This window comes from Diabrotica undecimpunctata, chromosome 7 (assembly GCF_040954645.1).
Source record: "Diabrotica undecimpunctata isolate CICGRU chromosome 7, icDiaUnde3, whole genome shotgun sequence".
In the NCBI taxonomy this organism is placed as follows: Eukaryota; Metazoa; Arthropoda; class Insecta; order Coleoptera; family Chrysomelidae; genus Diabrotica; species Diabrotica undecimpunctata.
The window spans coordinates 61,368,672-61,396,131 of NC_092809.1; the positions used below are offsets into that span (position 1 = coordinate 61,368,672).

A 27,460-nucleotide genomic window follows, 5' to 3' on the forward strand; every position below is an offset into this window, starting at 1 on the left:
AATAATAAAACAACAATCACAGGATTTATATTTTTATTACATGTAATAACTTGTATAATATTGTTACAATAAATATGACTCATGCCCTAAGCTGTAAACATATTTTTCTAGTAAGTATTTTTTTTGAGTAGGTAATAATTCACGGGTCCCCTCCTCTAAAAAACCTGTCTGGTTCCATGGCGTTCGAGAAAGTTCAAGAAAGGTCACCGGCCGAATACTAGGGATCTCCAGATAACGGTTATTTAATATATATATATATATATATATATATATATATATATATATATATATATAGAGGAAATTTTTATTGTAAACAGTCAGTGGAAGAAGAATAATTGTATCGAGTCGAGTTTGAATTGTAATGCGGGAAATAATGTAGTATATAAATTAGAATATTGTCAGTGTAAAATAAATTGTTGTAAGATTACACATAAATTAAATAAAGATAATAAACTAAGTGTTAGAACATTTTATAATAAATAAAGATAATAAATTAGATTTATAATAATAATTCCATATGTTTAACTAATAAATGTTTTAAACCAACAACGATATAGTTATATGAATCTATGTTAAATTATCCTGTGAATATTTTTAATCGCCAAGAAGGATTTGTATTTGTTGGAAACTTAGCCCTTTTGTTTCTGGTACAATAAAATAAACGAAAAGGTAATTTAAAATTGACAATCCGGAAAATATAAAAAAGATTCCACTCATTCCTATATACACAACTACGAAAGGAAATAAGCTACTTAAAATATAACTGAGAGAAAGGTTAAGACATGTACCTATACTCATACAAACAGATTTTGAGCTATTTACAAACACTTCGCCACTTATTACAAAAGGTAAAGTTTGATAACCCATGCTCATGGAAATAAAATAGCCAAGTAAACCTACCAATGGTAACCAAAAGATGTTATCTACATCATAATCTCTGGTTTTATAGAAAAAATAGTAACCTAAAGAAAATAATGATAATGTACAACCTGTCGTAGAGATGTATAGAAGAACTTTTCTACCAAGTGTATCCATCAGCAAACTGCATATCATTATAGAAATCATTTGAACAACTGCAACGAGGATTGATATTATATGTGAAGGTATAGAAGTACCACTTGCTTCTGCGATTGACTGCAAGTAACTTGTAAGAATAGGCATACCTATTGTATGTGGGAGTAAATGTAATCCACAAGATATTACTAACCCTTTTCTGATCAATTTTGATCTTAAAATATCTTTCCAAGCAGATCTAGTTTGCTTACTTTTTTCAATATTACTAGCTATATATATTAATTCTTTTTCAATATTTTTCCCATTTCTTATTTTTTGTAAACTTTGCCTTGCTTCCTGGAATTTATTCTTTGTTAATAAGAAATATGGACTCTCCGGAAAAAAGGGTGCGAAAGTAATAAGAAATATTACAACTGAACCCATCACTATAAAGGCGAAAGTTTTAATGCTTACTAGTGGACCTATTCCGTATGTTAGTAAATGCCCAATACATCCTAATACTCCCATTAACGTTCCTAGGAAACCCCTATTGAAATCTTCTGCGATTTCTGAAACATAGTTGGGTAATACAGATAAACAAATCCCAAGTGAAATACCTTGAATAAATCTGGGAATTAACAAGAGATACGCAACTCTAGCATATGCTATTAACATATAACTTGCTAGAATTGGTAAGGAACAAATAACTAAACATCTTTTTAGACCATATTTGTCGGCTGCGATGCCCGCTACAATGGTGCCGACAATTGCGCCTGCGTTTTGTAGAGAAGCAATGGATGATTCTTCGAATGTTGTTATTGGGCGTCCTAAAGGATTGATGTCTGTGTTGTTGCTTAATAGTTGGGGAATCGAAGGTGATGGCCATGAGAATATAGTGGCTATACTGATGCTTAGAAAATTTGCTAAAACAAAATAATAAATTTAATTTGTACAAGAACCTCCAGTACAATATTTTTTATAATTATTTTATTTAATAAGTACATATAAAAGTTATTCCAAAATAAGATATAATGTGATACATGGGGTGTGGAGTTTCGGATCGAAATTATATTGCATATCATAAGCTTGAATTGCCAGTAATACTATGAATATTCTTGTGAAGTATTACAGGGATGTTATCTATTAAAAATACATTAATATTTACAGACAATGTAAGTTATTCCACTTGCTGAGTTCGCTACTAGTTCCAAGTCTATGATCTCATTACACAAAAGATGAGAAAGAATAAGGGATCGAAAAGTTAACAAACCAAGGTTCAGTTGGCCCGATTGGTTGCAAAATGTAAAAGCTCCTTACAGACAATCACTGCAGAAGTGGCCTATTCTTCTTCTTCTTCTTCTTATTCTTCTTTTTCTTCTTAGCCTTTTATCGTCCATTTTATGGACAAGACCTCTCCCAACTCCTTCCATTGATCTTTATCCTAATCAACATGTCATCTACTCATCTCATATGTGGTCTTCCTCTTGGTAATCTACCTTTGTAGACACTTCAATGTTCTATTGTGGTATTCCAACATCGGTTAGACTTGTCTAGCAATGTGGCCTGTGAAGCTCCATTGAGTTTTGTAATTTTTGTTATGATATCCTCGACATTTGTTTTTGATCTTACCCAATTGTTCCTCTTTCTATCTGACAGTAGTATATCTATCTCCATTATTTTACATTTGTCCTTCTTTTCCGTATTATTGGTGTCTTTAATTTTGATAATCTTTTGAACACCCCTTATTGGTACAAGATATTTTAAGCTTCTGTTGTTATCTATGAATTGCTCTATTGGGTTCTCGTTAAATTTTTTGATGTCACCTTTTAGCTCTTTTATAATTGTTTTATGTACTTCTACGTATTCTAGAGTATGGCCGGTTTTTCGTTAGTACCTGTCTTTTTTCCTTCATTTGTTGCTTAGTTTCGATGCTTATTTTTTCATCTCTAATTCTTGTTTTCTTTGCGACCTACAGTCCGGTTTTTTATTTATGTTGTTGTTAACGTCGTCAATATGGTTTTGATTATGAGGAGGATCTGATTCGAATTTATTCGCTAAGACTTTTCGGAATTATTTTTCATTTATTTTTACTTTTAGGACATCTATATGAGTTTTTACAAAGGTCCTTTTCCTCTCTTCTTTCGTGTTGTTTCGGTGTGTGATTTTGGAATAAAATTCCTACCTACCTGGGATACCTTCTGTGTCTCTGTTAAAATCAATATTCTTGTTTTTTAGATGTTTTTGTCACATCCCTCCACGCATGCCAGACGGGTTGATGGGATGAGAGAACTGACACCCCTGATCAAATATTGAATGCTTCGACCTGATCAAATTATACAAAAAAACGCTGATCTAAAATATAAAATTATCATTCAAATTTATAACCAAGATTATTAAAAGAAGCAAAATAAAGTTGGTTGGAGAAAAATTGTTAAGAGTTCAAGTAGACTTCAAGTGCTACAAAAAAGTATGATCATTTTAACATATATCTACAAGGAAGTAAAAGAAGTAACAGCTGTTAGAAAGAAGAGACATGAGTTGGGTATCCTAATTAAGGGTGATAATAAACGAAAAATACACCTCGACTAAACAGCAGTATGAACAGAATATGTACCAGATTTAGATTCTTAATAACATTCTTAGATCTGATATACTGCTCAACAATGTTTTTAAAAGAATGCAGTTGAAAAGAGTACAAAAACAAAAAAAGAAAGAAATTTTAGGTTCAATCCGATTTCTATGTGGTATTAGTATTTTTAAGTGCTTCTCCTGGTTTCTATATATTTATTGTCCTTACTTTTCTATGTTCCTCTAAAGTATATTCTTTACTTTTTTCCCTTTTCCTTATTTTATTTAAGTAACATTTTGAGCACACCTGACTTGACTTAATATATCTTCTATTTTAAACTTAATCGTATTAATAATTTTTCAGTATTTTTATCATAGGGCGGGGTATAATGGACAGTGAGGTACAGTGGTCAGTTTCAATTTTTAAATAATTCAAATCTAGGTTAATGGTACTAACTGGTTACAGAACTTTGCACCTTTTTCTCTTTCCAGAGGTATATAATTAAATATCTGAATATAAATATATGAATATTCAATCAACGATATTATATTTATGTTGATAATGCAGTTTTCAATCAAGTCAATCAGTTTTTTTATTTAACTTAACTATCTAAGTTACGCAGAACAACATTAAAGCGATACATATATGCCTATGAGTTTGCAATTATAAACAACAACCATGTTCCAGAATCTTGGGTATCTAACAAAACTGCTGGAAAAGAATGGTTTACATTTTTCATAAAAAGGATAAGAACATTTCTCGAAGAAAACCAGAGAGAGCAACATCTGGAGCGCCTGTATGACAAATATAAATTTGGTCCACACCAACTATTTATTGTGGATGAAACTAGCTTAACGACAGTCCAGGCTTCATCCAAATTTATAGCACCAAAAATTGTCAGATAGGTCAAATAATGACTGCCGAAAGAGGACAGCTCGTCACACTTTGCCGTGCTATTAACGTCCTGTGAAATTAAACACAACCTGTTATGATTTTTTCGAGAGTTAATTTTAAACAGCACATGATAAATGGAGCTCTTCCAGATACATTAGGTTTTGCATCACCAAATCGGAATTATGTAAATCCGATTTTTTTCTGTAATGTTAGAACATTTTTTATCTACTATGTGAAACCTTCGAAGGAGCCTCCTGTTTAGCTAATTATGGACAACCATGAAACCCATATTAGTATTAGAGCAATTCGACATGCAAAGGAAAACAACATTGTCCTACTTACACTGCCGCCACACACAAACCATCGGCTTCAACCTCTCGACAGAAGCATATATAGATCTCTCAAGAAATTTTACAATGATGCTTGTAAGTCGGGGTTGTTACAAAATCCTGGAAAGCGAATAACGATCTATAAAATTGGGACTGTGCTTGGTAGATCGTTTCCATTAGCATGTACCACCCAGGATTTTACATTTGGTATTAATCTACTGGTCTACAGGAATCTTTTCTCTCGACCGTCATATATTCAAGGATGATGACTTCCTGGCGTCAACGGCAACATATTGTTACGAACATGCATTCAGCGTGACCCGTGTAACGGTTGCATCTCGAAAGCGACTAGAAATTTCAAGGGATATCGAGTGCGAGAGAGAACAACCCGTCACGTAGGCGAATTAGAGCTGGGAATGTTCTAGAACATAGTAACTTTGGTATATATAAGAACCGATGTTAGGAGTTAGTTTGACTTGATAAGATAGTTTCGTGCTGTAAACTTATAAATAAATATACTTATATAAATTCGAACCGCTCGTTTTATTTAAAAACGGTACATTTGGTGTCAGGTGTGGGGTGGATTTACTAAGGAAAGTTGGAGCAAAATTGAATGTCAAAGATGGAGTTCTCGAGATCAGTGGTGAAGAGTTGCCATTTCATGAAGACAAAGAGGATGTTATCTGCTTAATAACTACTTGTGACGTAACAATACCCGGTAATAGTGAGAAAATTTTGATGACCAGACTTGATGATTACTGTTGAGAGGGAAGTTTAAGGATGCCCTTAAGGTGAACAATGCCGAGAATTCGAGATGTCGTTCCTGTAAGAGTTATGAATTTAAAGAGAACTGCTATTAAGTTAAGTAAAAGAACTTTAATCGGACAGTGCGTTCCCGTGGATTCGATTTGTTCTATGAATACTAATAAGAAATCATCGAAATCTAAGTATCCAAAGGAGCTTGTTGAGACGCTAATTAAAACATGCCAAGATCTTGATGATGGATGAACTAAAAAAGTGAAGTCTATGCTGATAGAATTTTGAGATACTTTTGCCATTGATAAGAAGGATAATGGTAAAATAAGTATAGTAAAGCATAAAATTAATACCGGAGACGCTCAGTCAGTCAGACAACAACCTAGACGACTTCTATTTGCAAAAAGAGATGAAGACAAAGACATCATCAAAGATATGAACAAACAAGGGGTAATTGAACAATCAAACAGTCCATGGACATCACCAGTAGTGCTAGTAAAGAAGAAAGATGGTTCAACACGTTTTTGTATTGACTACCGACAGCTCAATGCGGTAACTAAAAAAGATAGTTGTCCTTTGCCCAGAATAGACGATACTTTGGATACAATTTCTGGTTCTCGTTGGTTCTCCACACTCGATCTAAAGAGTGGATATTGGCAAGTAGACATGGAGCCAGCTGATCGTGAAAAAACCGCATTCTCGATAGGATCAGGGCTTTGGCAGTTCACAGTTATGCCCTTTGGTTTATATAATGCCCCGGCCTCATTTGAAAGATTAATGGAGGCAGTTTTAAGAGGTCTAATATGGAAAAGATGCCTGGTTTATTTGGATGATGTAATTGTAGTTGGAAGATCCTTCGATGAACATGCCAATAATCTGACAGAAGTCTTTCAACGATTGCGAGCAGCGAATTTGAAGTTAAGTCCGAAGAAATGTCACTTGTTTCGACGACAAGTGAAGTACTTGGGACATATTGTAGCAAATAATGGTGTAACAGCTGATCCTGAAAAACTTGCAGCAATTAAGGAGTGGCCAGTACCAAGAGATAAACACGAAATTAGAAGTTTTCTTGGTATATGCACATATTACCGACGTTTTGTCAAAGGATTTGCCAACATCTCCAAGCCATTAACAAAGTTGACAGAAGAAGGTAAAGAATATACATGGAGCGAAGAGTGTCAAAAAGCTTTCGAACAATTACAAATGGCGCTGATCAGTGCACCAATTTTAAGCTACCCTAGACAGGCAGGAAAATTTGTGTTCTACACCGATGCAAGCAACAGTGCAATAGGAGCTGTTCTCTTTCAAATCCAAGATGGGCAGGAGAAAGCCATCGGTTACTTTAGCAAAGTCTTGTCGAAACCAGAAAGAAACTATTGCGTTACCAGGAGAGAATTGCTAGGCGTAGTGAAGGCTTGCGAGCATTTCCATAAATACTTGTATGGCAGAAAGTTTCTTCTTCACACGGATCACGCTGCTCTAAAATGGCTCCTACAATTCCGTAATCCAGAGGGCCAGATGGCAAGATAGTTAGAACGATTACAAGAATATGATTACGAGATCAAACACAGGGCTGGCAGAGTTCATTCAAATGCTGATGCCCTTTTGAGACGGCCGTGCAGTCAAATTGTAATCACTGTCTTAAATTAGAAGAACGACTTTGCCCCGTGAGACGAACCACCGTCATTAATGATCAATGGCAGCCTCAACAGCTACAAGACGCTCAAGTAGATGATCCATGTATAAAAAGAGTATTGGATTGGATGCGTCGAAGTGAAAGACCTTCTTGGCAAGACATTAGTGCATGTAATCCCGAAGTTAAGTGTTACTGGAGTCAATGGAATTGCCTAGTGCTAAAATATGATCTTCTGTATAGAACCTTTGAGAACGATGATGGTACAGAATCTAAGCTTTAGTTGATTGTACCTAAAAGTAAAGTGTCAAAAGTATTGCGTCAGTTACATGACGGTGCATCAGGTGGACACTTTGGTATTACGAAGACTCTGCAAAAGGTTCGAGAACGGTTCTATTGGGTGAACTGTAAAGATGATGTAAGAAGATGGTGCCGGAAATTTGAACTGTGTGCAACCAGTAATGGTCCAGTTGGTAAAAAAAGGGCACCTATGAAACAGTACAATGTTGATAGTCCTATGGAAAGAAAAGCAATCGACATTGCAGGTCCACTTCCAGAGATGGAATGATGGAAATAAATATATCCTGGTAGCCATGGATTATTTTACGAAATGGACTGAGGCCTATGCGATACCAAATCAAGAAGCTACTACCGTTGCAGAGGTACTTGTTAAAGAATTCTTTAGCCGATTTGGTGTTCCCTTGGAGATCCGGTCAAGGGCGAAACTTCGAGTCAACCCTTTTCCAAAACTTTTGTAAATTGATTGGTGTCAATAAGACCAGAACGACACCCCTGCATCCTCAATCAGATGGAATGGTCGAGAGGATGAACCGAACGATGGGTAAACACCTGTCCAAAGTTGTATCAGAACATCAAAGAGATTGGGACCAGCACATTCATTTATTCCTAATGGCCTACCGCTCGGCCGTGAATGAAACTACAGGCCAGACTCCAACCTGCCTAATGTTAGGTCATGAAGTTCGTTTGACCTTCGACCTAGAGTTTTGCTGCAAACCTTCAGAAGAATATGTTGCAAGCGAAGATTATGTCGACCGCCTGAAGTTAAGAGTGAACAACATTCATGAACTTGCCCGACAACACATCCAGTTAGCCAGTGACAGAATAAAAGATCAATACGATTCTCGATGCAAGAATGAAAGCTATAAAGTAGGTGATCTTGTTTGGCTTTATAATCCACAACGTCGTCGTGGCTTGTCTCCTAAACTGCAAAGACAATGGGAGGGTCCGTATGAAATTAAAAAGAGAATGAATAACGTAATATACCGAATTAAGAAGTTGCCGAAAAGTAAACCAAAAGTAGTTCAGATAAATCGTCTTGCACCTTATGCTGGCTCAAAAGAAACAAAAGAAGCCCGAACCCTTCAACATGAGATCAAAGATCACCGACGACCAAGCTTTAATGAATTTATGTCAAATTACGCAGAGAGAAAGAGTGCTAGATTCGGCGTGACCACAGAAAATCATCAGGATCTTTTTAGTGTTCCGCAAAACGTCTCTCTAGCCCACTGTGTTGGCCAAGATCTTGAGACGACTAAAGGAATCTCATCCGTATTTTATAAGAAGTTCGGTCGTTTAGACGAGTTAATAAATCAGCAGCTTAAAGTTGGAAAAGTACTGAGATTAGAAGATGGTCCTCGATCTTTGCTGTATATGGTGACCAAGAAGTCGTATACAAACCTACGAGGATATATGGCGTGCCCTAACTAATTTGAAGAAAATTGTCTGCAATTATGACATCAAGAATTTGGCCTTACAGAAGATACGCCATGCACTAGATAATCTGGATTGGAAGATTGTCAGAAGCATGCTTGAAGTAATCTTTCGAGAAACCGGCGTAAGAATTACTGCGTGTTGCACTAATCCGAAGAGATCATATCCTTCAAAGACAGTAGACTGTTATTTCTTTCTGAGGGGTTCATGCAGAGCAGGAGAATCCTGTAGATTCCGCCATCCTGGGCCTACATATAGAGTTGCTGATCGGGACGCTCAGATCTAAGAGGGGAGCAGTGTTACGAATATGCATTCAGCGTGGCCCGTGTAATGGTTGCATCTCGAAAGCGACTAGAAATTTCCAAAGATATCGAGTGCGAGAGAGAACAACCCGTCACGTAGGCGAATTAGAGGTGAGAATGTTCTAGATTTTGGAACATAGTAACTTTGGTATATATATGTAACGATGTTAGGAGTTAGTTTGAGTTGATAAAATAGTTTCATGCTGTAAACTTATAAACAAATATACTTCTATAAATTCGAACCGCTCGTTTTATTTAAAAACGGTACAATATGTTGAAATGTTGACATTGAAATCGTGTGCTTCTACCAGCAAAGCTACTATAGATGAAACTCAAATCATGACCTCAATAGCTGGTTGGGCTTGTCAACAAGTGACACCACCACAGAATAAGCGAATTACCGTAAATGTAATTCCTCCTGAAGATATCATATCTCCCGAAATGATAAAATGATACGACCGCTCCCCAAGGCTAAGAATAAGGAAACAAAAAAATGTGGACGAAAAACTAGCAAAACGACAAAATTAACAGATACGCCTCTAATAAAAAAATGGAAGAGATATTAGAGAACAAAAGAAAACATGTAAATGCAAAAAAATTAGTAACCTAACAAATAGTGAGATGAAAGCAAAATAAAAAAATGTAAGAAATAAACCTAAAGATTCAGACACTAGCACCAGCAGCATATCAGTGGATGACTTGACAGATTCAGAAAATTCTCCCTGTAGTTTTTCTGACACATCTCCTGGGAACGCATTTTTGGTTACAGCCAACATAAAGGAGGGTGAAATTTGCTACAGTTAAATATTATATCAGGCAAGTGCACCAGATTACCGATGATAGTGACTATCTTGTAAAATACTTGCTTAAACACGGAAAACACTAGGTATACCTGGCAGTAAAGAACATATTTTGTATTGACCAAGAAAGCATAGTGCATGTGCTACCATCTCCTGAGAAAACTGGTTTTACAGAAAGAGCAAAATATTTAATTTCCAAAATAATTCCAATGTCCAGTGTGCCCCTCAATAGTGACCACTCTACCCCATCCATGGGGTACAGTGGACAGTGGACACATAAGCACATGCTTTGTTCCACATTATGCCAAGAGCAGCTTAAAGTAGTGGCTATAAACATAAAACATTTTTTGATTCTAAAGAAAATATAACATTGGTGAATTAAATTGTCAGAAAGTGTCCACTGTGCCCCGCTCTCCCCTATATCATCTGATTTATCTTATTTCCAAACTTTTTCCAACTTTTCTTTTTTATTTACTTAATTTTTGTATTATACTTTTGTATACAAACTATGTTTTCTAAATTCATATATTTCTTTGGCTTTAATGGACATTACCTATATAACTAAATATTTCCCATTTCTCATCTACTGTGCTCTTTAGACTCAGTTAGTCCTTGCTAGTACTTCAAGATTTAGCTTTATGATTAAACATCATATTACTAATTTCTGCTGTGTTTCTATTTCTTCATTGTTTCTTGTTGTGATTTTCTAAACATTCTGAATATTCTGGGTTTATCATATAAAGTCTATTATACTCTTGGCATTTTTTTACTCTACTACAAGAGAATATCTTCATTCAAAAGCTTGTTTCCAGAAAGAATTATCTATTATTGCATTAATCATCTGACAAAATTCAAAAATTCTCATAAGTTTCGAAAAGTGCAACATCAAAGTTTTCAATCACAAATTAGTCCATCAATTTGTAATCTCACATTAATCTTAATTTCCTGACTTTGTATAGTTTCACCTTGTATAATTGTGAAACATATCGATTAGTAGCTTAATTACAGTTTGTTCAACTTCCTGGAAACTATAGATTTACTAATATTTATTGAGGAAATGCCCGCAATAATTTCTTTGGGTCAAATTATATTTGCCAGCTTTCAAAAGTCAAAGGTTTTTAATCTATGCAACGGCAATACACTTATTTGATGAATCGTAGCATTTGAGTGAGATTATAAATATAGCTTCGGGACTAGTTTGGGACGCAGGCTATTATAAATTTTTACCTCAACAACAACTATATTATGTAATAATTAGTAGTTGTCAATGAAACTATATTTTACTCCACGACTTCAACATTTTATTTTATCGTCGTCGATTGAGGAGAATCGGACATAGGGAATTAGAAATAATTCGAACTTATAATTACATTCAAATTTGTCCATAGAGATTGAAAACAGTAGACGAAGTCAAACGATTTTACAACAAAAAGATTTCCTGTCAGTTTATAAATGTGCAAAATTACTTACCAGAAAATGTACCTAGGTATGGAATTAGGTTTATGGACTCCTTTTTTAATAGAGGCTCTTCCTAAAGTATAAAATAAAATTAACCTTATTATATATTATATAATATTTATATTATATTTTATATCTAAAATTATCAGGCCATTCAAGTCAAAAACGGAGAAATAAAAAACCAACATAGAGAGCATAGCAGATGTAGTATGTATATTATGATAGATATGACACTCAAAAAAGAAGAATGTGTGGGTCAGTCTTATTAGAATTCTAAGATATTTAAAGGGGACTGTAAATATAAACTTGACTTTTAAAAGAAATCTACAGGAAAATCTTTTTGTTTCTTATGTAGATTCTGATTGGGCTGGAGATGTAACAGATAGAAAATCGGTTACACAGCGTTTCTCAACCTTTTACCATTTGCGGCCCCATTTTCCATAATTATTTTCACCGAGTCCCATCTGATATAATAACAATATATATATATATATATATATATATATATATATATATATATATATATATATATATATATATATATATATATGCAATAATAATGTACCATTAGTACTTTGACAAAACACTACAGTACTTACAGTAAAATCTTACTGTAATTAGAAGTTCCGATATTTTGAACATTCTCGATCGTCTCTCTGCCTGCATCTCCACTTCTCACTCAGTTCTGACGTGACCAGTCTTAGTCGAGTCAGTTTAGTCAGTCCTTCTGCATCTGTTAAATTTATTGTGAACGTGTATGTTCTAGTTTGCGTGTTAATTGCAGTTGACGGTACTACAGTAAGATATCCCAAGCAGTAGGTAAATATAAATTTAGACAAAATCATGAATAAATTTTTAACTGGGCGTAAGCGAACATTAGATTCCAGTGAAGCATGAACAAGTGCACGGGCGAGAGTGGTTACAAAAATAAAATCAAGAAAATATTTTCAAGAATACTTAAATTTTGGGCCTCTATGTATTATTTGCTCAAAAATTTTAGAAGCTGACAACATGAAACCTAGTAAACTTAAAAGACATTTGGAAACACTTGAATGAATGTGAAACACGTAAATGAAAAAGTTTTACTTGCCTCTTATACAGTCTTATATCAAATAGCCAGATGTAAAAAGCCTTACACTATTGGTGAAGAGCTTATTTTGCCAGCTGCAATTCAAATTGTGGAAACTATAGAGACAATTTTGCCAAAAAATTGGAGTCTATACCTCTATCAAATGATACTGTTGCCCGTCAAATTGGTGATATAGCTGAAGATGTACAGGATCAGCTATTCGAGAAGTTCTGCGACAAGCTGCTTTCGATTCCACTTGATGAGGTAACAGATAGCGATAAAGTTGCTCATCTTATTGCCTACGTTTGATTTTGTGATGGCACATCAGTGGTAGAAGAACTACTTTTATGCAAATCAATAGAATTGAAAGCAACATCACTTGCATTATTTGCTATCTTAAATGATTATACAAACGAAGCAAAAATAGAGTGGAGGAATTGCGTTGAAATATGCACCGATGGTGCTCGTACAATGTCCGAATATTTAATGTAGAATAAGTCTACAAGCGCTTGTGAAACAAAAGTCTCCAATGTGTCTATGGAAACACTGTATGATCCAGAAAGAAGCTCTGATTTCCAAAGAAATGTCTCCTGACCTGAATATTGTAATAACTACGGTTGTAACAGTAGTTAATTACATAAAAATGAAACCTTTAAAAATTAGAATCTTTTCTGCACTTTGTAAAGACATGGGTGCAGTACATTGAACATTATTATTTTTTTGTGAGGCAAGATGGTTATTACGTGGGAGATTTTTACAACGTGTTTTTGAATCAAGATATGAAATCGCCATTTTTCTAGAGGAAGAAAATAGACCAGAAGCCGAGATGTTTCGCGATGGTTTATTTTTAATGAAATTGAGCTACATGGTTGATATATTCGAGAAACTAAATATTTTGAATATTCAGCTTCGAGGAGCCAATATACATATATTAATGCTTTTTGTAGAAAATTGTAATTGTGGAGCAGAAATTTAAAGCAAAAAAACCTAGAAATGTTTGCAAATGTGGATGAATATATTAAAACTTACAAGGTTAAAGAACAACACGTGAAAGTTGTTTTTGTAACCATTAAAAATCAATGTAGAGACGCTGACAAAAAATTTTAAAACATTTTTTTTTGCCGACGACCGACTAATACGTAGTTACGAGTGGGTTAGGAATCCACTTCAAATTACACCCGAATGGCTCTCACTTTCGAAGAAGAAACCTTCATAGACTTCACGGCAAATGCCGAAATCAACAGACAGTTTAATAATAAATCTACCTTTGAATTTTGGTCAGGGGTAAATGATGAGTTTTCTGCGCTGAAAACCAGAGCGTTCCGTTTTCGACATCCTACCTTTGCGAAACAGGATTTTCCGCGATGGCTGCTTTGAAGACCAAATATAGATCGCAGCTAAATATAGAAAAAGAACAGCAAGTGTCTATTTCTAATATTACACCCTATTTAGATTGAACAAAGAACTTCAAGAACTACAAGAACTAAGTAAATCAACAGAGACAAGAAAATTTTATCAGAGACTAAACAAAAGCTGAAAAGACTTCAAACCGAGAACAACGATGTGCAGAGATAAGGAAGGTAATATATTGACAGAACAGCAAGAGATACTAAGTAGATGGACAGAACATTTTACGGAAAAGTTTGAAGGAGATCGGAGAGAGACGAACCCTGATATACCATTAGACCAAGCAGACAACAGAGAAAAGACTCCACCAACAATAGCCGAGATTAGAGCAGCAGTAGACAAATTAAAGAACAATAAAGCACCGGGATCGGATCAAATAGAATCGGAGTTACTGAAGGAAGGAGGAGACGCACTACAAAAAACAATACATGAATTGATAACAAAGATATGTTCGAATAAACAGCTACCAGCGGAGTGGAATAGCGGTATTAATATACCATTACATAAAAAAGGAAATCAGTTACAATGTGAAAACTACCGTGGAATCAAGCTGCTAAATGCAGCAAACAAAATAATGTCCAACGCTGAAAAAATAGTTGGCAAATACCAAAGTGGCTTCTGTAGACAGAAGTCAACAATAGACCAGATATTTGTTCTGCGACAGACCCTCGAAAAAACAAGTGAATTAACATCGACACACATCATCTCTTCATAGACTTTGAAAGCGCATATGACAATATAAACCGAGAATTCTTAATAAAAGCAATGAAAGAATTTAATATACCAACACAACTAATAGAACTGATAAAAGAATCTCTAAAACTAGAAAGTAGAATCCGGATACAAAATGAATTAACGGAAACAATAGATGTAAAAAGGGACTACGCCAGGGAGACGCTCTATCATGCATCTTGTTCAACATCGTACTCGAGAAAATACTGAGGGACACAACAGTCAATACACGAGGAACAATCATTAATAAAAGCGTGCAAATACTAGCATTTGCAGATGATGTTGACATAATCGCAAGATCAAGAAGAGAAATGATAGAGGCATACAATCAAATAGAACTAGCTGCACAAAACAGTGGTCTTAAAATCAATCAGACCAAAACAAAATATATGCAGGTAAGTAAAAATGCAGAAATAATTCAGCCACAAAATATAACAATAGGAGAATACAACATAGAGGGGGTAAAAAACTTTATATACTTGGGATCCCTAGTCACGTCTGATAATAACGTTACGGAGGAAGTGAAGAGGAGAATATTTATTGCAAATAAATGTTACCATGGCTTAATTAGGCAACTAAGATCAGATAACGTCGCAAGAAAAACAAAATGCCAAATATATAAAACCCTAATAAGACCGGTACTCACATACGGCTCAGAAACCTGGACACTCACTAAAAGAGAGGAAACGTTGTTAGCCACCTTCGAAAGAAAAATCTTGCGACACATATATAAGAGCACAAAAGAAAACTGAATATGGCGAAGAAGATACAACTCAACTCTGAACTATACAAAATATACCAGGATCCGGATATTATAACATTCATTAAAATAGGACGGCTGCGTTGGATAGGACATGTAGAAAGAATGGAAGAAGGCGAAATACCAAGCAAATTATTCAAACAGATACTTAGAACAAATAGAAAATGATATAACAACCTTAAAAATAGAAAACTGGAGAAAAAAAGCACGAAACAGATCAGAATGGAGAAGAATCCTGGAACAGGCCAAGACCCAAAAAGGGTTGTCGAGCCAGTGATGATGATGATGATGATGATGATGACACCATGTTTCGATAAACTGTGCTCTGCAAAACAGGCTCAAGAAAGTCACTAATATACATTGAACTTGATTTGATGATTTAGTATTCAGTGCTCTTTATAATTTTACCTCTTTATCAGTGTTCATGTGTATTTTATTTTTTATTTAGTCAGAATATTGTTCTGCTTTGATTTAAGTAAATTGGTCAATGTTGTTGGTGTTTTTTTAATATTCTCAAACCCCCCCCCCCCACTACTAAAAGCGCCCCAAAGGTTGAGAATCACTGGGTTACAGGTTACTTAATTATTTTTTTTGGAAATATGATTGTATTGGTCTTTCGAAAATAAAATTGTGTCAGTCTTTCAAGTTCAGAAGTAGAATAAGTAGCTTTATGGGCAGCACTGCATGGATTAAAAAATTGCTATAAAGATAAAATATTGATATTGAAATGAAAAACCCAGAAAATAACAAAAGAATCAAACATATAGACCTAAAATACAATCTTGTTTGTGATACTAAATATTATGAATCTTTGTTATGTAAATACAAAATTGCAGTTGGCAGATTTAATTTGAAATATTTAAAATTTGATTTATTATTGAATTTTAATCACGTACTGTATTTTTATTCCTTTGTTTATAAATGACTAATGAGAGTTTTTTTATGTGCACATGCACATGGCTGATAAAAGTAGAAAATGTATTTCGGTATTATTGGAGTACTAAATAAAGCTAAGTAATAAAACGACACGTGTCTAATTAATAAACTACGTACATATATACGTACTTATAAATAAGGTGAACATTGCAATGTGGGTACCTTCAAAAGAAAACTAGTCTAGGAACTAGGGGGGTTGCATACGCACTTTTATGTACCCTTGGTATCTTGACGTTTTTTTTTATATTTTTTGATGTGCAGATTCTATTTTTCGAGGGTACCAGGCTGAAAACCTATCAGATAATTTGTTATTAACATTTAAATAATTGTATATCCTAAACTATTAGCATCTATTAGAGATATTTAATTTTACTAAAATGAAAATTGTTTTTTTTTTAAAATGAACAAAATGGCGTTTGCTAAACTTTTATATTATAACAAATTTCGTGAAAAACAATTGCAAAATAGACATTCGATGGGACTTTTCCAAGTATAACTCAGCTTTCATAAGTGCAATTAACTTTCAAAACCCCCTCATTACAAAAAATGTTTCAGCTTAAAAAAAAACTTTACAAAAGTACTTTACTTTAATTAATAAAAAAGTTGTAACTATTAAACATTAAGAATTTCACTAATAAGTTGCGAACTAATTTGTTCATAAGACATTTAAACAAAATTAAACTATAAACTCTGAAAATCTGGCGAATGGGTTCTGGAAAACTCAGAACCAACAATTAAAGATTTGGTAAATGTTTCTACGTTAATTTTTGACCAAGATATGGAACTTTTAATAAGGCGCTCTGAGGCTAACGGACAGCTTGCAGCGAATGGGGGCGCGTATAAACCGCACGTAAATCAATTTTCAATATCTCAGCAAAAAATTTACAAAGAAACAAAGCTTAAAATGTTCGTTTTAAATTGAAGGGTCCAATGCATAAACTGAGTAAGTCCACTTTTTGGCCAAAATGAGTTAAGCGTTTATTCACACAGTATAATCTTTATTTTACATCTTCCAGTGCATAAAGCAGCTCGATAGGATTAAAAACATCAACAATAGAATGTATAATGTGTTGCCACTTTGATACTTTGCATAAACCAATAAAGTTCTGGACCTGACTGGTTAATGCACGCTCTCAGTACTCAGTCAAATAGGTTATGATTGATTGTGTTGTTGTTATCAAGCTGATGTTTTTTTTTAAATTCACGGTGTTTATTAATAATTTTAAAGTTAAAAATAATGTCTTTTGATACAGAAAGTGTCAGTGATCCTTTTGATGGCAACCATACATCCAGTGAAGAACAAATTCGAGCACGTTATGTCTTTGGTAACAAATTATGTGCCACAGTGTGATCAATGGTTTTATGAAGCAATCAGAAATTACCATCAGAGCATCTCACCAGACAGTAAGGAAACTTTGGTATCAGAATTCAGTGACAATGAGTAAAGAAAAATGTATCAACTCTGCACTAACTTTTAGTTGAAACTATGTTTTCGTTTATTTTATTAAATCAATTACTAGAAAATAATTTTTTTAATATGAAACTTTATTTTGCTTTATTATTCGCCACAAAAAAAGATGAATACTTTGCATAAATCAGTCAAGTCCAATTCTCTTTCCCCATAAGTTTTTTCTTTTTTACCTTACAACTTATTATTAAAAAAAATAGTGTCAACAAGATTCTCTTCAAATGACAGAAAATACAAAATTTATCAGGATTTCACAGTTTTACCTCAAAAATGTTTTTTACTTCTTCTGGACATCTTGCTTTATGTGACTTGACTGTTTTATGCATTGGACCCTTCAATTGTTCTATAACTTCCATTAACCAAACTACTAACGTTTATTGCTCAATTTTGTTTAAAACTCTTACAAAGAAATTAATTCAGCACTTTTTAATGAAAATTTTAACTATAAACTGCTATACATGGATTTTACGTACCTATATATTGGTTTTACGCCCGCATTCCCTGCATTGCTCACTATTAAAGTTCCATATTATCTTGGTCAAAAATTAACATAGAAACATTTACCAAAGCTTCAAGTGTTCCCAAAGCTGAAACAATTACCTTTAAAATGAGGGGATTATGAAAGTTAATCGCATGTAAGAAAATTCTGGTAAAATTTGTGAAAACGTGATCTATAATGAATCATAATTTAAAAAAGCCCATTCACAACAGTTCGTCGCAAAAAAGAGTGGGTATTTCTCAGAGTGATGTCTCACGGATATGGAATAGGCTTATTGAGTCAAATTCATACAGAATACAGCTCGTTCTGATAGACATCGAGTTACCAATAAGCAACAGAATAGACACATAAGAATTTCCATTCCATTCCACAATAAGAAAAAGATTTTAAGGGTCAGGATTGAGGAGCCCTCGACCTCAGCTACAACCTAGATATGTTTTGCACCGCTTCCAGTGGGCTTAAGAATACATACAGCTCCCTTAACAGTTTTGGAATTATGTCTTTTTCAGACAAGACCAGAATCTTTTTAAATAGTGATAGGTGGCGAATTCGTATTTGGCGAGAGCTAACAAGAGCTGCACAACTAGCTAATGCCTGTCACTTGCTTTCTTTCGCTGGTGGCAGTGTTTTGTTTTGGGCTGGTATTATGACACATAGACGCATGGAATTGGTGGTTATTGACGGAACTCTAACAGGACAAAGGTACATCATAGGGATTTTAGAACTTCATGTGAGATTATGGCTAGGAGCTGTGGGTGAAAATTTGGTATTTATGAATGATATATTTGAAGTGACCTGCGATGCCTCCAGACATAAATCTCATTGAACATGCTATGCTATTTATGCCCGAAAGAATCCTCCTAGAACCCATCTTGAACTTAGAATTGCCCCTAGAGAAGAATAGAAGAATCTACTACAGGAAATGATTGATCGCCTTGTTGATGATATTAACATTGCTTAATACATTTTAATTAGAAATAAATTTTCTATTTTTTTATTTTTTATTTATTAAAAAAACAGTATCTCTTTTAAAACAAAAAATATCTGTCAACGGTATGATATTTTGTTTATAAATGATCTATACTTAATTGTAGTTTCTGAAAATAGTTAATAAAAGCGCAAATTTTGGGTGATGCATAACTTTTGAAACTATGAGTATCATGTAAGATCTGAGTAAGATTTGTAGAATGTAGAATGGAAAGCTACTACTAAACTAAAAACAGAAAACAAAATGTTCTAGTATTACTCTTTGGATTTTAAATAAACAACAACTTATATTGTCAAACGTGTTTTTATAAATAATAAAGTATAAACATACATAAAGTTATCTTAATTGCTTTATTTTAGCTGTACGACAAATAAATTATACAAAAACTCTGTACTTACCATTGGATAAAACTATATTAATAATTGTCTTTAAAATATATAAAAAATAAAACAATTTTTTATACAAAAATTTAAAATTTTACATTATCGACATCGACCGTTTTCTCTTTTTAGTTAGATGTTTCGATAGTATCTTTAAAATTATAAATCTTGATATACAGTCTTAGAACTTTTGTTTAAGTCTGTGCCACTAGAGTGAGTTTGAATTTAAAGTAGTTTACTATAATTAATAGTATGGTACAATTGGTCCAAAAAAAGACCTAACCCCGACATCCAAAGTAAAAGTTTTCCTCCAACACCAAATTGTTCTATATGGTCCATATATTGTTTAGTATAAAGTTACACCACTTTGAGCGTCGGGTTTTGTTGGGGAGGGGGGAGAGAAGTCCGTAAATTAGTAGTTTTTTACGTTTTCGTCAATATTTCTAAAACTATGCGGTTTATTGTGCACAATGTTCCATACAAAAATGTTCTACATTAGATTTTAACCTTCATCGGACTGGCCCGGGTTTATTTTGACCTCAGATCACAATTTTTGCTGTTACTTTATAGATCTTAATTTTTAATTGACAGTCTTCCATCTATCTGTAGTTTATATATTGTATTGATAAAAAATTATGCCTGCAAGAACATTTAACGGTTAGATTAAATTTAAACTTCAATTTTATAGGCTGTGGTCTCCTAATACCCTGGCCAGCCTTTTATGTCATATATAAAATGAATTCTAATAAAGTTGTAATAATGTGGGAATCCCATAGATTGTACGAATTAGTACCGACTATGAGTTTACTATCGTTTCATGTAAGGGTTTAACATGTTTAAATGGTGAATTCCCCGAGCTGGGATAAAATTTAACGAAATAAAATAAATATATTGAGTGAGTTGGTTTCTTGTCGTATTTGTCAATAGTGCATACAATTCTGAACATATACGTTTTATTTATATCTAGCCAAAAGCAACTGAGTGAAGATGAACTTTTACGTTTACTTGAAAGTGATGATCCAGTGCTTGATATCAATGAGGATACAGCAAGTGATTTAGAAGATGAAGACAATGTAACAGAGGTAGAAGAAGAAAATGACCTTATTATTGATCAAAGCATAGAGCAAAATGAACCAACAGTTACTGACTCCAAAGGCTTACCGGTATATGTATTTAAAGATGGAACTGAGTGTTGAAGGTTGCCAAAAAACACAAAAGTGAAACGCGCAAAGGCCAATATTCGTAGACATGCTCTAGGACTTATAAATTACAGTGATGATATATCAAGTATCAAAAACGCTTTCCTTCTGTTTTTTTCAGACGAAATTCTAAACATAATTGTCATGGAAACTAATCGGAAGGCTCAAGCGTATTATGATAAATGGAATAGTGAAAAACTAAATTGTATGTTTGCGTTGATTCTGTAGAGATTCAAGCCTATAATGGAGTATTGCTTATACTTGCAGCTTTTCGTAGATCGAAAGAGGCGATCGATATGCTTTGGTGTGACGATATTGCTTACTGCCGTCCTATAATACCAGCTGCTATGTCTAGAGATTGGTTCAAACAAATAACTTCATTTATACGTTTTGACAATTTTGAAACCAGACAAGAACGAAAATCAGTAGATAAACTGGCCCCATGTATGTGATTAATTTATTTCTAATTGTAAGAAATCACTTAATCCAGGCGACCATCTGTGTGTATATGAGCAGCTCGTGCCTTTTAGAGGTAAAGCACCATTCCGAGTTTATATGCAGAGCAAACCTGACAAGTACGGATTAAAGATATGGGCCCTTGTGGACTGTATTACTTCTTTTATTGTAAACATGCAAATTTATTTGGGTAAGTATTTGAATTGCCAATAAGAAAACCAGCAAATTTTTAAATCTATTAATATTTAGGAAAACAAGGTCCTAAGGCGGAAAAAGCTCAAGGCTAAAGAGTTGTCCTAGACTTGATAGACCATTTGGAAGGAGAGTTTGGAATAACAACTAACATTTTTTTTACGAGTTTACAAGTTGCGGATAAGTTATGGGAGAAGAATATAACTCTATGTGGAGCTGTTCGAAAAAATAAAACGTTTATTCCAACGGAGCTGCTACCAGCATCATATAAAACAAATTATTCAAGTATGTTTGCTTTTAGAAAACATAGAACGTTAGTCTCTTATGTTCCAAAACCAAGAACTGCAGTCATCTTACTTTCAAATGAGCATGTTGACGACAAAATGGCTGGTGAAGAACACTCCTATAAACTTGAGATTATTCTACATTAGAACAAAACGAAAGGAGCCGTCGATATAACCGATAAGTAAGCTAAAGAATATACGATACAAAGAAAAACAATCCGTTGGTCGATGGCTATATTCCTCCATCTTATTGATGTCTCAGGTATTATTCCTATACATTGTGGCTAAATATCCTGATTGGAAAAAGCATAATATGAGTAAGCGTAAAATGTATATTTTGGCACTGGGCAAGGAACTTATAAAGGAATATGTTTTCAGACATTACAACAATAAGCACATCGAAAACAATAAAAAACGTCATATGGCAGATGTATTCCCAGAACTTTTGAATATTACTGGGCCCAGAGTAGAACAAATAAAAAATACAAGATAGCGGTGCCATGTGTATTGTAGAGGCAAAGACAGAAAAACTAGTAAAATATGTGTAAAATGTAACAATTTTGTATGTCTAGAACACGCAAAATCAGAGATAGTTTGTGTACATTGTGCAAATAGTATGTACTTAGTTGTTATTTAGTCTGTTAGCGTCAGCAGTAGAATGTATTTTGTAGTAATGTGTATGCTTTAGTCTAATAAATGTTCAATACTATAAAAATAATGTGTTACTGGTACACTTTTTTTCGTATAAGCATAGTTCACTTATTTAAGAACGGGGTCCGTCCAGACCCCGGCCCGCCTTTTGTGTAATATTTTGATGCCCGTCCGATGAAGGTTAAACAAAAAAGGTAGCATAATTCTTCTAAAACAAACGGTTTTAAAGTTACGGAGGGTATACATATAACCCATGCTACATAAGATTATGGGAAATTAATAAGCAAATTAGTTTTGAAAATTGTAAAAGTAAATTCGAAATGAAAATGTTAAAATTTACAAACCGTAAAAAAATTAAATATTACGAATTGAATAGTACGAAGTATTAAAACATTAAAACACCTGAACTCTCTTCCTTATTAACAGGAGTTATAGGAGATGAAAACCTGAACTGTGATAAAGCGTTTGAAGTCGGAATCCTGGCTTTGAAAGACATTGAAAATAAAACATTTAATGAGATACATATCAGAAGAAAGTTAGCTGTTAAGTCCCTAGCCTCTATAACCAGGTTGATGACAGTTAACACCACCACGGTATGTATAAATCCAAACACTCTCTTACAACGGATAGGTGATAAGAGACTTAAAAGAAATATTTCAATATGAACTATGTGCGTATCCTCTATCTTTTTTCGACGAATCTGGCTTGATGAGAAAAGGAAGCAAATCTTGATGGTTACTGTTTTGATTAGATTTAGGTAAAATGTCATACATAATTGATGGAGGTCACCTCCTTTATCGTGTTGTCGGGCGACGCCCAGCTACCTTCAAAGAGATTTGCGAGCAATACAGAGACTACGTAATTACTCATTACGGAATAGAGACTGTTGTATTTGATGGTTATCAGTAGACTTAGACAAATATGCAAATTGCATATTTTGCATGTAATGCATAAAAAATGCAAAAATGTCAAATTTTGCATATTTTTATAAAAGTGAGCATAAAGTGCATATAATTTGAAAATTTGGTGTTAACTATATATTTTTATATTTAAACTTACAGATAGCATGACAATGCCAATATTTAATTTTGTTTTATAATCACTTGGTATTCAAATTCTTGGTATAGTAACTAATAAAAGACAGCGGCTTATAGTTTTGTCACGTTTTGTCCTAGAATTAAGGGTTTGTGTTTGCCAGTTTATGTCTCTAGGTAAAAATTTTTATTTTGACGGTCAGTTTCACTTAGTTTCAGTTTTGTTGTAAAATTGGAGGCGTAAACAACATTTATTTCGAATTGTGAATAATTATTGTGCTTTGAAAATGCCGAAAATAAGCAATTTTTCAACTTGAATAAAACCTTACAAAGAGCTATCTATGGATAAAGTTTATTGCTCATGTGGTGGCAAAACCGTAAGTACATACGTAATATTTTTTATTTTATTTTAAAAATTTACACGGTGGTACAAAGAAAGATTTTAAAATTGGAGATTATGTTTAAGAAAAGTACCGACACAAGGCTAGTTCGCAATAAATCGATGTATGTTTTTTTTCAAGCATTTTTTAAACTCCTTGCGATAAAAAATAGGATACCTATTTAAAATTCAAATCATTCAATAGTCTACTGAAAGGTCGCTAACATTTTTTTTCTAACAACAGCATAGTTTGCTTTAATTTTGCTAAAAACAAAAACATATCATATATTGGACTTAATTAATTAAGTGCTTTTAATTTATGCTCACAGTATTTTTTCTTTAAATGTAAACAGAAAATACCAAAAGCCTCTTGTAAATATTTGGGGGTTCTTCCTTCTTGCACAGTCATTTCTTGACATTTTCAAGATAACTACACCGATTTTTATTTGATTTAATTTAAACATTTTAATTGTTATGCAAAAGCGGTTTATTTTTAGTTTATTTCTACAATCTTAGATTTTAAAAATAGGTACAACTATAGAATAGTTATATTCTTTTTTAGATTTCATCTGAAAAAAAAAATTCAAATAGATCAGCATGTCAGAACCGCGAAACATTTAGCTAAAAAAGAAAAAACCACATCCGGTGAAAAATATCAACCTTCAGTGTATATCAACCTTCAGTGTCCAAGTGCTTTCAGTCAAGTTCCAAAAAACAAACCGAACAAGAAACTTTTAACGAAGACTTGTGTCGTGCGTTAGTATCTTCTAATATACTTCTAATAATTTAGTTCTTTTTTAAAAAAATATTGCAAACAAAACAGTCCCAGTGAACGAACTCTAAAGAGAAATAATGTCAATTTGTTATACTACTCAGTTATCCACAACATAAAAGCCGAAATAGGTAATAATTACTTTAACATAATACGTGTGGACGAGACCACTGACTCGTCAGGAAGATACATTGTGCACTTATTGCTTGGTGTACTTAGCGATGAAACCTTTCCAAAATCGTATTTAATTTCTTGTAAGCAAGTAGAAAAAACCAACGCTCTAACATTATCACGGTTTCTACAAGAAGCATTAGCAAACTTTTTTCTTCCTGCTGCTGTGCCTAATGATAAAGTATTGCTTATTTTATCTGATGCCGTACCATATATGGTGAAAGCAGGACAAAATTTTAAAATACACTTCTCCAAGAAATTAACGCACCACTTTAAAATATTAAAATATTTTATTAGCGTGAATAAAAATTTCCATTGTAATGTTATATTTTGCAAGCCCTTTGTATATGCCACTCTATATTTTATTGACTGTGTTTTATCGCTATAGTTTTTTTGCAAAACAACAAAAAGAAGCAAAAAATGTACTAATTCTGTAAATATACTAATTTCCAGGTGTTCACGAAATTTAATCGGCTACTGTTTAATTGTTGATTGTTATTAATTGCGTTTATTATGGAGAGTCAATCACGTAATTTAACCCGAGATGAATGTGTCCAAGCAGTGATACTTTCGGAAGAAGGTTGGAGTTACCGAATAATTGGTCGTCGGTTTAATGTGTCCCACACATCCGTCTCACGGGTGTTAGAAAGATTCCTCGAAACAGGGGATCATACTCGCAGACCAGGGTAAGGACGAAACCCGGTAACTACCCCTATTCAAGATCGATTTTTAAGAATTTCTGCTCTTCGACAACGTTTTGTAACACATCGAAGTCTACAAATTCAGCTTCAAGACGTGCATGCTATACAAATTAGTACTGAAACTATTCGCCAGCGACTTAGGAAATACAACTTAACACCTAGGATTGCCGCCCGAGGTCCTCTATTAACTGCAGAGCATCGAAGGGGAAGACTACGTTTTGCCAGAGAACACGTTAATTGGTTAGAGGCTGACTGGGAACGAGTGCTATTTACTTATGGATCCCGATTTTGTTTGTACAATAACGACAGACGTGTTCGTGTGTTGCGACGACCCAACGAACGATATGCTCAGTGTAACTTCTCACACACCACATTTTTTGGTGAAGGATCCGTTATGGCGTGGGGTGGTATTCCTTTGACCGCACGTACGGACCTAGTGGTCATATAAAATGGAACTGTTACAGCTGAAAGGTAAACATTGGAAATCCTGGAGTAACATGTAGTACCATTTGCTTCTTATATCGGTGAAAATTTCTTACTAATGCAAGATAATGCCAGACCTCACGCTGCACAGATCGTCAGACATTATCTAGAAGAGGTAGAAATTAACACTACGGAATGGACAGCACATAGTTCGGATTTAAATCCGATTGAAAATCTCTAGGATATCCTTGGTAGGCGATTAAGAGCGACACCCATTCAACCAAACAACTTACAGGAAGTGGGAGAGAGGCTGATCCAGATATGGAGAGAACTAGACCAAAATGAAATACGGCAATTAATTTTAAGTATGGGCCAACGATGTGAGGCTGTTGTACGTAGTAGAGGTGGAAACACTTGTTATTAAGACTTTTTGCATATTTTAGTTTACTTTTCTTATCATTATTTTTTTAGAATTTTCCGTTTTATTTTTTTTTCTCCTGTACTTTAACATTTTCTGATGATTAGACAAATTGTTATAATTACTTATAAAATGTAGAATAAATCTGGTGAAGTTTTATTTTTTATTCTTTGTCTGTTTACAAATAAAATTGATTTATTGAAGTGGTGCGTTAATTTCTTGGAGAAGTGTATTTTATCCAAACTTAATACATGTTACTTGTTTATCGCATGGAATAAACAGAGTTGCGGAAGAAGTAAGAAAAAAATTTGCACTAGTTAAGAATAGTTAAGAATAGAATACAATGTTACAGATATATGCTTTCTGCTGTTCAACTGCCACCGCAACCCATTTTAACAAATTGGGGAACATGGTTGGAAGCAGCTAATTTCTATGCTGATCATTTTGTTGATTTAAAAAAAAAATTAACCTTTTAACTGATGATAGTTGCCAATCTTTATTGGAAGCTAAGTAAGCCTTTCAAAATAACATCCTCCAACAGCAACTGTCATTCTTAAAAATCAAATTATAGTTTTGTCCAGAAAACTATAACTCAATTAGAATCCTCCAAATTATCATTGTTAGAGAGTACAGTTTTAATAAAAGAATTTAAGTCATTGTGTCAAAACGTTAAAGGTACTATTGGAAAGGAAATTTTTCAAAAATTTAAAGTAACCATGGAAAAAATAGTGGTTACCACGTTCTTTCTGAAGTTGTTCAAGTACTAGCTGGGACATTTTCCGAAGTACTTAATTTAGAACCACCTATTATAGTAAATTTGAAAAATGTCCCTGTTACATCCATGTTACGTCCCTGTTACATATTTCGACATACATGATGTCGAAAGAAGTTTTTCTATTTACAAATATATGTATTCATATAGAAGCCATAAGTTTTTATTAGAAAATTTTGAATAGCATTTTGATAATCTATTGTTACCACAATTCAAAATAATATTTATATTTTAAAATAATTGTATATGTTATGTATTTTCTAGATAAATATGCATATTTTGCATAAAATACTGCATATTTTTG

The 27,460-nt window shown here is 33.6% G+C and overlaps 1 protein-coding gene across 1 annotated transcript; it reads right to left on the bottom strand.

The window, feature by feature from the left end:
* LOC140446780 (facilitated trehalose transporter Tret1-like) lies at nt 1-19,901 on the bottom strand. The gene is made up of 3 exons (XM_072539368.1): nt 19,723-19,901; nt 11,478-11,538; nt 1-1,916 (listed from the first exon to the last, which is right to left on the bottom strand). Exons 1-3 carry the CDS (start codon nt 19,723-19,725, stop codon nt 595-597), a joined length of 1,386 nt encoding a protein of 461 aa, XP_072395469.1. The 5' UTR covers nt 19,726-19,901; the 3' UTR covers nt 1-594.
* Nucleotides 19,902-27,460: the final 7,559 nt, after the last annotated feature.

Coding starts and splice junctions, on each gene's coding strand:
- LOC140446780 (XM_072539368.1), bottom strand. Junction 1,917..11,477: donor ATACCTAGGTACATTTTCTG/GTAAGTAATTTT, acceptor ATTTTGTTTTAG/CAAATTTTCTAAGCATCAGT.